Raw genomic sequence first — 12,658 nt, forward strand, 5'->3', positions numbered from 1 at the left:
GTATTTTGGAGCACGTTAGATTTTGCACTTTGAATTAAGTTTGCTCAATCTGTATATCCATCAAGATGGAATGGAGACAAAGTGAGCAGATACGTGTTTTCTTTTCTCTGCCAGTTTTTAGGAGCAAATCTGAAGTTTGTATCTAAAGGAGTGAGTTGTGCATTAGATGAAGATGGGAGGAAAGACGGCAGGGCTGGGGATGGCGGGCACTGAGACCACATGGCACAACATAGAGCAAGGGCTACTTGCTCACTGGCTACTCTGGGATTCTGGAAAAGAGACCCAGTGAAACACAAGACTCCATGATCAACTGAGTCTTGGAATTCTTCCCATTCTGGTTTACCAAGAAATGCCTCCCAGAGAAGATTCCTGTCTGGGGGAGAGCCTGGGTTTCTGTGCCACCGTGGGTCCATTGCTTTTCCTCTCCACTCTTTCTGTGCCTGGTATGAAAGGGACTCTATTTAGGCTGCCTTAGGGTGGGTCACTCTGTACTCAGAGGACTTTACATCCACTCAATTCCTTGTCTTTAACCTCCCTTTGCTTGGCATATTCCCTGCCCCCAAAAGGCTCTGTGAAGATTTGCCCATCCCTTCATTAAATATTTATTGTCAGCTCTGTGTCAATCTATGTTCCAGGTGCCAGGGACACAGGGATGAAAGGCAGCCTCAGGAGCTCCTGGCTAATAGAGAGACATGTACACAAATACAGAACGATAATGAAAGCCTGAGTTTCTCTGGGTTTGGAAAACTTCACTTTCTTTTTCTTTCACCCTATTATAATCCTCAGATAATAAACCTACCAGGGACTCAAGTTGTCATCTGCTGTAGTTACTTGCCTCTAGATAGGTGTGGATTCAAATACCCTGGCATTAGGGGACCCTTCCCTGAGTGCAGAGGCCTGCTTGGGGAAGCCCCCTGCAACTATGTCTTAACTGGCTCACCACCTTCGTTTCAAGTTTCTTTGTGGCATGTGCTGCCTTTCAGCTCATTTTGTGTAATGTTGTCCTTGACAACATGGAGTGTGGCAGTTTATCAGCCTCATCCATAAACTTGAAGACTTATTAAATCAGCCCCCAGCCTTCTCTTCTCCAGGCAGACTAATCTCAGTGCCCGGAACCATCCTGCACTAGCTCCCTCTTGGATTCATCCTACAGCCACATTGGTCTCAGTGCTGGGTGGCCAAACGGCGCAGGAGGAGGAGAGGGAGTACTGTGCCATTGAGGACTGTTGATGGTAAAAGTCACATGGTGAGTGGCCCCTCAGATCTCCTGCCACTCCATGTGTGGGAGCAAAAGCACTGCATGTCTTCCTCATGTGCCTTGGGGCAGGGCCTGATTGCTATCAGGTGGCCAAGAACCATCCTGGATGGAATCCCAACACTTTTATTCTTTGGATCTGTGGGATTTATTTTTTCATCATTTCTAGGGAAGCAGCAAAAAAAGGTGTCAGGCCTTGGGGATAATTTATATGAGTAAACACGTAAGGAGTAGGGTGAGCGAGAGCATGAGAATTAAGGCCATTTATCCAGGCTTTGATGCTCGGCTTGCCCTCTGGTCCAGCCTTCCCCACAGTCTTGATCACACCACTTTTAACCCTCTCCCGGCTCTGCTCCAAGTTGGGCCAGTACAGATCTCTGCCCAGCTGCCTTCTCTTCCCTAGTCTGCACCAGCCTTCTGGCCCCTCCCGCAGCCCTCATTAAGGCTGGGGAGTAGGTAGCAGGCTGTGGCAGTGGCCTCCAGCTGAGGCCTGCTCACTGATTCTGAAGAGAAGTCACATCAGATTACACCCTCCCTCTGCACTCTCCTTGCCTCCAAAGCTGCACCCCTCGCCTGTCCTGTCCAGTGTGTCCTACATGACCAGACCACAGCTGCTTTTCTGCATATCCTCTTTTCCTCTCCCCTTTTCTTTACTCTGCCTTCTAAAGATGCGCTCTGCTCAGCCAAGTGGCACCGGGCTAGGATGCTTTACACTTGAGAGATGAAGTAATAACAGGTGGCAAGAGCAGAGGCTGCTGGAGCCCAGGATTCCAGTTGCCATGGAAACGTGTCAGACCTGTGGAGGGACACAGGAACTGTCAGCATAGAGAGCGGTGGGGGACAAGTGAGAGGAGTGAGGAGAGGCACATGTTTTCCTGGAGGACTTTGCACATGGCCCCCAAGTTTTCTAAGGGCCGCACACCCCAATCTAACAGGCCCTGGACAAGCAGCTGCTGAGCTGGAGCACAGGCTGGGACTGGCTAGGAGGTCCTGAGTATGGCTGTATGCTTGTGAACCTCAGCCCCTGGCAGGCAGTCCAACAGTTTGCTTAGAATGTGAGGCCATGCCTTTGTGTGTGTGCCAAGGAGGAGTCTCGACTTCTGGCTTGCTTCCTGTTTCCCTGGGACAAAGAGGGTACAGATCTGGTCTCTACAAAACCTAGGTGAGGGGCTCTTGTGATGGCTAGACAATCCATGCCATTCATTCTTTTCACGAGTGACAGTATAATGCAGCAGAGATGGAACTGAAAGGGGGAAGGACAGCCGTGGTAGTTTTATGGAAGATTTGTGGCCTTATTTACCATAGATATAAGTCCTGATTAAACTATCCTGTAGCGTGCACTAATTCCCTTGTAGAGTGCCTGCTCCCCCTTTGCTGAGCATGGTGGTGAGACTCTTCGAGGCTTAGCGTTTCTTTTCCCTTGTTTTGAGTTATTTGAATACTTCCTCCCACCTCCTGTTATTTTTTTTCTGCATTTCTTCATGAACTTTGTACCTGATTTCCTCTTGTATTTTTCCTTTGAGTTGTTTTTAGAGTTCTCTCCCCCAGGTAAATTCTTATACCCTTCAGGATTATTTTATTTTCTCAGCATCTTACTTGTACCTATTCTATGATCTCTGCCCATGAACATTAATCAACAGTAAACCAAATTCATCATCATGGACTCTGCCATTGAGATACCACTTGGGTCTTTGCCCTCCCTGTCATCTTATTCTATAAAGTGGGACTCAATTTCCCATAAACAGAAGCAGGATCTCTATTTAAATTCTGCTTGCAGGGTCTGGGTGAACTTCCTATTCATAGTAAAATCCTTTTTATAATGATCTCATATATGGTACCAGGAAATTGCTCATGGCTAGGTCAGGCCATCAGCCAATCTAGCCATGATATTAGCTTGACTAAAAAACATTCCTTCATGAGCCTCTGGAAATCTCTAGAGAAGAGTTTTCATAGACTATATGACTATAAACTGGGTCTCTGGGACGGATTACTGTAGTAGGGACATTAAGTTTAAGTTCAAAAGGAATTTCTGCTTTTATTAGGCCAATCTCAATAATTTTTATCACTTTGGGTTTTGTAAATAGCATAGTGAGTGAATCAAGTTGACTGCAGAGAGATTTATGAAGTACTTGATATATAAGGTATGGCCAGGAAGTATTTGCCTCTAGACTTCCCTGGAGGCAGACAAATGTGATTAGAGGTAGAATCTCTCAGGACATAGACAAATTGGGGGGAATTCTACCTCTGCCTCTTTGTAATTGAGACCTGGAGCCAACACCTTAATCTCTTGGGTATCAGTGGCCTTATGTGTCGAATAATTTCTGTTTCACAAAGGTTCTGTAAGAATCAGTGGAATAGTGTATGTAGTTCATCCAGCATAAGCTTTGTTGGAGTTGTGCAGTAAACACCTGCTTCTTTTTCTTCTCAGTAAGCAGGTGAATAAGATGAGGCTGAGTGGTAGGCATGACCTGGTATCTCTTTCTCAAGAGACAGTGAGTTATGGCCCTCGGCCAACCACATTTGCATACTCTCTCGGAGCTGGCCTTGAATCCAGGTCAGATGATCAACCCCGCCAGCTCTTTGAGGAGTTGAGAAATAAAGCAAGGGCAGTAAATGATATTCAGAGCAACAGATAACTCAACTGCGTGGAAAGCAAACATAGTGCTCTGTCCTCACAAGGAGAAGGTCCCAGGGGCATCTACATGTGATAGCAAGAGGATGAAGCATATGGATAGCATGCAAAATCTGCAGATGCTCAAGTCTCTCATATAAAATGAAATAGTATTTGAAATAGCCTATGCACCTCCAATTTTATTCTTTTTGATACATGGTTTTTTCTATGCAGTTCAGGCTGGCCTTGGGCTCAGTTTGTAGCCCAAGCTGGTCTCAAACTTGCAACGACCTTCCTGCCTTTCAGCCTCCTGAGTTCTGGGATTGCAGGAGTGTGCCACTACACCCAGTTCCCCAAGTTTATTCTTTAAACCATGTCTATATAGTTCTGCCTCCATTTCTAAACCATTCAGCCTACAAATTGTTGGTAACCATTTCCAGTGTACAAAACACATAGATGCATGGACAGCTATTTCATTTTTTTTTAAAGCTTTTAAAAATTTTATTTAAGGAGAAACAGAAAAAAAAATCAGAAAAAGGGTATAAGTTATACAGAATTTCAGAGAAAAAATAAACTGTAGGAAATCACTAGTTAATAGATTACATAATTGTCATCTTAGAAATATTTGTTCAAGTTACAAAATTAAAGCATATAAAGTGGACTTTCAAACAGTGAGACTGCAAACAGTTCTGCTCAATGATCCAACAAAACTCAGTAATATCGTTATCTATCTTATACACTTAAATATAAATGCAGTTATATCGTTTAGAGCACTTTCTTTTCCTCTCTTTTGTACAATGACAATTATACATTTTGGGTTTTATTACTCCCACAGTTCTTATTATTTTTTTTCGAAGAGAGTAAAACCAAATGTGACATAACAGAACAGAATCAGTCAAAGATAACAAAATATATTATGGTAGCCATTTCTGATTTCCTATTAGCTTGAGTTAAAGTCCTGTATTGCTTCTATTGTTTTGTTTTGACTGATTTTATTCTATTTTGTTTGTTTGATTGTAACATGTCTTATGGTATATGCAACTACTTTGAAGATAACAAGATGCATTATGGTACCCACTGTGGTTTTCCTATTATCTTGTTTTGAAGTCCTATACTGTTTCCATTGTTTTGTTTTTATTGGTTTTACTCTGTACTGCTTTGTTTGATTTTATTATGCCTGATGGTATGGGCAATTCTTTTGAAGGTAACAAGAGGCATTATGGTCACCATTATTGATTTCCTTGTATTTTGTTTTAAAATCATGTATCATGTTCATTGTTTTGTTTTGATTGACTCTGTTCTGTTTTATTTTGTTTGGATTTATTCTCTTCAAAATAAAAATAAATAAATAAAATTTTAAAAGTAACAAAACAAAACGCATAGATGTTCCAGCAATGAGTTAGACACGGTCTTTGGGCTTGAGGAATAGTTCATTTAGTATAGGATATGAGGCACACATGTGTCAACAAGGGAAAGCCCATAACAGTGATGACAGCAGACTGCCTGCCCCAAAGCATGATTTCTTTGTAGCTGGGAACTGCGAGTGCTCAATGGGAGAACCCTCACTCTGACACTAATTCTAAATACTAAAATGTGCAAGAGAGTCAGATGTAGAGCTATTAGTCTCTGCTGTGGCATTTTACCATGATGGAAAGATGCTTCGAGCTCATAGTGTCTAAGAGTGAGTAGGAACTGAAACAAAAATGATTCATTTGAAAATAAAGCATAACTGTTTGCTATCACTTTCTATACTGGTCTGTTGCTAGAGCAAAGTGAATCTGCGGCCCAGCATATCACAGTTGCACATACCAGGGCTAACAAGTGGGATTTTACATCTCCCGACTACCCTGCATGGATACTTCGTATAGCCAACAACCGACACAGATGTGGGGACCCTGCATGAACTCTGTCCCATTAGAAACTTCTTTTCTTCAAATAAATTAAATTCTGCTCCTTTGATCTTTTTACACAGAATCATTTCCTCCATCACTATCTGCTTTGCTTTACTTGATCATTTCTGAGTTTTTATTTTCTGTTCTATTGGAGTTTTTGACTTAACGGGGTCTTCTATCAATCGGCTGTGGTGGCAAATACTGTAAATAATTGGGCTTTCTTACACTCTATATTTCACTTAATTTTCATATGTCACAGGGGATATAGTGTGGTCGAGACAGTCAGTTTCTTTGGTTGCTTAAAAATTTTGTAAAAGGCCAGGAAATCAGAAAGTCCTGAAGAGTATAGGAGGGAGACAGATGAGGAAACACCCCCCTGAGAGTTTTTGGGATGGTATTTATGGGATCCTTTAATTACCTTTGTATAGGAAGCATTATCAGTTGTGATTGGTATCTGTGCATTTTAGATCTAGTTCCTGTCAATTATGAAATTAACTTTGGTTTATCCTTAGCCCCCAATTTTATACATTCTACCTCTGATTTATGTTCACCATTTGATGTTTTTCCACTTTTGGTGAAGAAAGCTGTGTTTCTTTGCTTCCTAGACATGATCGGATTGTCTCAGGAAAGTTCTTAAAATGGTAAAGATGGCAATTGAAAGAGAGGGAAGAAATGGGTGCTGGTACTTTTGGATTTGGGTAAAACACATTTATAGGCAGAGTGCTGTTTTTGCAGATGCACTGTTTTGTGAGATTATTCGTCAAACTATTCTGTATGCCATCCAGATGTCTTTGAGCTCTAGCGGCAGAGGAAGAAAAGCTTGCACTCTATAGACCTCAGGGTGTGGGCCTCCCCCAAACAGCCAACACTTTCTTTACAGAGAATTGTCTGCCTCCCTGAAGATGGAAATCAATGACTTAGAAACTGATTAAACAATCCAAATAGCAACTGATAAATGGATTAACCCTGCGTAATATAATTCTGCTAGCTTTTGTCTTCCGCCTTCCCCAGGTAAGTTTTCTATTCCTGGAGGCAAAGCAGAGGCATGGAGGAAGCGAAGGCCAGAGGGAATCATATTAAAGTGGGTGAATCTGTTTATCACTTACTGTCTGGATGGTATTTCTACTCACATATCTGCTTTCTTTTCCAGATTTGTGCCCTTTGGGACCCTGATTAATGTTAGCCTGTGAATAATGAAAGGTAGCAGCAGATGTTGGGGATGCCAAGGAGAGAAATAGTGGTTAAGGCTGATCCCACAGATGGAGGGATTTTTTTCCCCTTTTATTCACAATGAGGAAGTATAAATGTGACAAAGAAATGTCCACCATAGGAGGAAAGAAACAGAGGAAAAAAACTCCCATGCAAAGAAACTGACTGAAACAGGGTATAGTTTTGGTACTCAAAGACATGCTGTTCTTACAAAGCTTTGTTTGTGAGATCATGTCCCCGAAATTTTCTTTGCCTTTAAGAACTCTCAACAGGTGGGGGTTATAGAGTTAATATTCAAATAGTAAGCATTTGGCTCATGTTTTTACTCATCATTTGACCCATGTCTGGCATGAGACTGAGTAAGCACCTTGTATACTTGTGTATAGTTCTCATTCTAGGCACTTGGGCTCTGCAGATTAACTTATCCTGAGTGCTTTTTATGAACAGCGAATCTTAGGAGATAAGGCTGAGCAAGAAGGTACCCATATACCTTCCAAGACGTTCATCAAAGTCCCAAAGAACCTCTCACTTATGCTCCCCGGTTATGACCAGCTACTGGTCATACTTCTTTGTTTTCCTTTTTCAGGGACAATAGGCAAACTCTTTCCTACATTTTTTTCTCAAAAGCAAGATCCAGACTTTGACTCTTGCTCCTTTTCTACCCATTGCTATTTATGGTTAGCATCTGACGTTTGGGGTCTTGGCTTGAGGGCTGGTTATTTAAGGTTGACAGAAGTTCACTCGAGTAGGAATATGTCTGGATGAATTGCTTATCTAGAGATGTGATCAGAAGGGCTAATTGGTTTTTATAAAAACTGCTGGGAAATATTACAGAAGTTAAACTCTGAAAGACGTGCAGATTAATACCATTGAACCAAGAAGGGTCAAACAGAAGACCCAGCATAACATCACACTTGGTTGTAACAAACCCTTACGCTTTGAACTTTATATTCTTTCTAGAGTGGATTCTGCTACACTGTGGGAGAAGAGAAGGCAGTAGGAACACATCTCAGCCTAAAATTGGAATTTGTTTTTTATGTTTCTACAGCCCAAAAGGGACCAGATGGGACAGTCATTCCCAATAATTACTGTGACTTCTGCTTGGGGGGCTCTAACATGAACAAGAAGAGTGGGCGGCCTGAAGAGCTGGTGTCCTGTGCAGACTGTGGACGCTCTGGTGAGTGTGGCCCCTTCCTGCATCGTGTGCACATAGCCCAGGATCTCTTCTGCTTGTCTCCCTCTGCCATCTTGCTGGGGAAGGGTGGAGGGGCAGAGTGGATTGATTGATGGTGGTGATGATTTCGACTGGAGCTGGGTTTTTATGTCATTTAGATATCTTTCTTCTTGAGATCCTAAGAACCAAAAGTTATGCCCTGAGTTCCAGGGTAAGAGTCAAAGAGGTTTTGATTTGTGTCTGGTCTTTGAGGTGGACATTAATTTGTATGTATTGTTGTAGGCAATAGCAAGGTAGAGTGGGAAAACCTGGAGATACATGCTTTCATGTAGCAAGCTTTCTCATATTAGATGATGCACACATTGCAAGAAGTTGTGTTTGGGTTGTGGAAGTCCCTGAGGGCAATCCAGAAGAGTATGAAAATATGAATACTGGAAAAGCAGCTACTTTGTGAATTGTGAAAATCAAGGATCCTTGCATTCCTGGGTAGCTTCATAAAAACACCACCTTCATTGGTCACTCATCTCATTTTCTCGTGAAAACGAAAAAAGAGACTCTTACAAATCAAGGAGGCAAAAGGAGGATAGGCATTCCTGCACTCCTGGGGCTAATCTGGAGTTGACTTGGTATGGATCTTCTCCCCCCACCTCCCGCCACATCTTTAACCTTTCCAAAGACTCAAATATCACAGAGAGACTCTTTCTTTCTTAAAATGAGTTTAAGTCTTTCTTGTTATTTCAATTTTCAGTTTTAACCAATCCGTTCAGTGTTAACCAATCCTTGATTGGCCAGTGCTACCCAGTTTTTTTTGCATTTTTAAATTTTTTGGTACTGGGGAATCAAACATTCATATTGTTTTGTGTTATAACTATACAAAGCACAAGGGGAGAGAGGATTTCATATGACTGTTGGTCTCCTCAATGACTGACCAGTAGGTGAACAGTTTGTTTGGGCTGTTGGTTCCAGCATGAGGAGTCATTGCTCCTGACCACCTTTTGTCCTAGTCTTGTTTTCATTATCAGGCCCAAGACAAAGACTGAGATGAACAAATCTTGGTTTATTGCAGCAACTCAGTTCTTCCTTGTTTTGTTTGAAAAATCTTACCTTTGCCTCTTTTACATTTTGTTGTCAGGATGTTTAGGGCTCAAGACTGCCTTGAGTGGGAAACTGGTAATTGGAAAAGGACTTGGTTTTCACTGCACGCAGCCTTCAACATTTAATTTTCAAGGATCCTGGAAGGGTGGCCCTTTGTGCAATTCTGTCAATTCATATACAGTCCAAACATGATACCTAATATTGAACTTTTTACTCTATTGATGCTATCTTAGAAGCTAGGGCCCTGGTGATCATGGACTCTGGTTTTTAGATACTTAAAAAGAAAATAAGACAAACAAAATTTAACTCAGTGTCTTTTAAGAGCAAGCAATCAGACAAAATCTCTACTACCAGAATCAAGGTCACTTGGTGGAGTGCTACTCAAAGCAGGATATTATGGGTTGTTATAGGTTTGGATGGGCTTGGAGAAAGCACACTCTCATTGTAAACTGCTATAATTTTCCCTTTTTCTATCTTACAAAAATTGTGGCACTTGCATCTGATCCATGGGCATCAGAAATGGTGGTTTTATTCTATACTCAGCCTGTCTTTCTACAACCTTTACTCAGCTTTTCTTTTCTAGGTTCTGTCTGCTATGTGACTTACGGGGCCATTTTTTGTAAACCAGGGTAGATAATCTCTTTACAGTTGCCAAGGACCTCTTACGCAAGGTGTGACTGTGATGTTCCTGAAATAGTTGATCCTTTGGGAACACACAGGTGGCATTAGTCTGTGCCTGTTAAAGCAGGTGGGCGAATACTTCTCTGGGGCCTCCCTAGGGTCTTTCCAGAGAAGAGTGTGGAGCTTGGAATTGCTGTTTTTTCCTGCCCACCTACCCCACTGCTTCTGTTTCTGGGGATCAAGTGGGGTGCTCAAAACTGGCCTTGTAAGAGGTACATGGTTACTAACTGTGGAAGCAGCTTGGAACTCGAGTTTCACTGATTTTTAAGATCCTGTATTTTACGAGGCCTTTTGGCCACTATTTCCACCTTCTGAGTGTTTTGAGTTAGATAATCTGAATCTTCAGGAGTAATTAAGACCTGGGCATGTTTAATAGGAAGATAGTGGTGTGTGTGTGTGTGTGTGTGTGTGTGTGTGTGTGTGTGTACATCTGTATGTGGGCACAGATCACAGTTCCTCTACTGGTTACAGACAATGAGAAACTCTTCCAGGACTTACCAGTTATCAGACTTTCCAACTTCTTTTTGCTTTCAGTGCAAATAAACTACATGGTGTAAGGATAGAATTGAAAAGGTTCTGAAAGAATGGGATTAGAAGCAAGGAAAAATAAAAATAAGATGGACTTAACCACCTTGAATGGGTTATCTGACAGTAATACCTTTGTAAAGCTGACTGTCAAAGTGATGGACAAACATTGTTCAAAGCAGCATCAACTGAAAACACCAAAGAAATGCCAACCAGGCTTAAAAACCACCGAGAAAATCATTGTCTGGTGCAGGGCTGAGTGAGCGTGCATGCGTCTGTGTGCATGCGGAAGAGGGGTGAGATCATGTTGCTTCTCTGGCTGTCAGCAGCTGTGGACATGTGTATTATGGTAGAAATGATGCCTTTTTTCGGGGAGGGAATCCTCTCTCTGGAAATGAGTGCTTTGTCCCAAATCCCCCATTCCCTAGGTGATGTACCTGGTTAATCCCTTTCGGTGTGACATTGGTTTGTTATCTTGCTATTAAGAATAACACTGTAATAACGTAATGAGAATATTAATGATGCTGTCTGTTGCTTAACCCATGTGCTGATATATTCATCATACATGTCAGCTCATTTGGGAGGAGAAGGCAGGAAGGAGAAGGAGGCAGCGGCTGCAGCACGCACCACGGAGGACTTATTCGGTTCCACGTCAGAAAGTGACACCTCAACTTTCCACGGCTTTGATGAGGACGATTTGGAAGAGCCTCGCTCCTGTCGAGGACGCCGAAGTAGCCGGGGCTCACCCACAGCAGATAAAAAGGGCCGTTGCTAAGCCTGTGGAACAGACTGTCCGGGCAATCAGCCATCCCCTCTGACTCTGGTCATTGTTCTGGTTCTGATATATATATATATATATATATATACATACATATATATATTTTTAATGAAAGTCAACTTACGTTCTTAAGTTTTCCCTTTATCCTTGCCTTTTTCCTCCCGCCGTCCACACCTCCCTTTGCACTGCCATCCCTCTCTTCTGGGTATGTACAGCAGAAGCACCAACTACCGAAACAAAACAAAACAAAACAAAACAAAAGAGCAGAATAAGAATTCTTCAGAGACGTGGCATGGCTACGTGCTGTTTCTTTTCCCTAGAAATAGGAAGTTAGGTGGATTTTCTCTCTTTTGGGGGGACGGGGAGGGGATCTTTTGACATGAGCAGAGTTGATTTCCTCAGTTTTCATATTTATTGGCAAAATGAAGAGAAACAGAACACTGGGTTTGGAAACAAAAGAGCCAATAATGTTAAGTTATTATTTATATACGCTAGCTATTATTAGAGTCAGCCTTTTTTTTTTTTTTTTTTTTGAGAGAGAGAAGAAGGGAAATCAAAGGCATTGAAGTCATATCCTGTTTAAAAGCAAACCACTGAGGGGAGAAGTTCCTCAATGGGAGAGGATTGCACTCTCTGTGCCCCACAGAGTTGTTTCCTCCTGTAGCTGACCCCTTTCCCATTTCTCCTCCCTGGCCTTTCCGCCTTCCTCTCTGCTTGTGAGAAAATGTCAGCAGTCCCAGAGCAGCCTGGCCACCCCTTGTCTGGCCTCCCTCCAGCGCAGGCCCTGGCCAGCAGCGCCTTCTCGGCTCCTCCTCTGTGCGGGCAGAGCTGCTGTTTCCTTGTTGCTGGGTTTGCCTCCCTTTCCTCTTGGCGAAGCACGTCTTCCAAATGCAGGAATGGAATATAAGCAAAAGGCAGTGACTGAACAAGCAGAGGCCTCGCTTTTGGAAGAAGAATGAAAGCTCATGGTGTATTCCCCTCCCCAAGCCCCTGTTTAAAAACACCTAACTGCCTGTTGGATGATCAAGCCGCCTGTGTTTCTTCTACTTTTTTATAGTGCCCGCCAGGCACTTTGTTTTATGTCTCCAATAGCAACTCTTGAAAGAAACCAAAGCAACACTTGCTCAAGGCCCCTGGCAATGGAGAAGATGGTCCACCTGGTTGGCAGCCCCAACATCGAACAGCTTTGAGGCTCTGCCCAAAAGGTAAGTTCTAGTTTCTCTGTCTTATGAAGAGGGCTAAGCCATCACACTTTTATTTTTTTTATTGGTTTTCTTTTTTTAAAATTACTTATTCTGTGTCTTTCCTTCTTTTTTCTTTTTGTTCCCCCACCCCATCCCAGATTGCTTTTTTGTTTATCTGGGTCCTCATTTCTTAGCATGGGAGTGGCTTACTGGAACGTTTTGTACCCATGGTGACTTGTGTGTGCATGCAATTA

General features: G+C 42.5%; 1 protein-coding gene across 7 annotated transcripts in view; it reads left to right on the forward strand.

Annotated features, from left to right (window-relative positions):
* Dpf3 (double PHD fingers 3) overlaps positions 1-12,658 on the forward strand; it is a 287,741-nt gene that overhangs the window by 211,664 nt on the left and 63,419 nt on the right. For 5 of the 7 annotated variants that reach the window (XM_063241223.1, XM_023566104.2, XM_063241221.1 and 2 more), the window contains exon 8: positions 8,016-8,144. In XM_063241223.1, coding sequence (XP_063097293.1) covers positions 8,016-8,144 — 129 coding nt within the window. Of the gene's footprint in view, positions 1-8,015; positions 8,145-11,014; positions 12,426-12,658 lie in introns of all 7 variants that reach the window. The other 2 variants (XR_010044920.1, XR_010044919.1) reach the window with 1 other exon arrangement.

The sequence above is a fragment of the Cavia porcellus genome, unplaced genomic scaffold, assembly GCF_034190915.1.
Source record: "Cavia porcellus strain 051 isolate PalLab524CR breed Dunkin Hartley unplaced genomic scaffold, mCavPor4.1 scaffold_31, whole genome shotgun sequence".
NCBI classification, from domain to species: domain Eukaryota; kingdom Metazoa; phylum Chordata; class Mammalia; order Rodentia; family Caviidae; genus Cavia; species Cavia porcellus.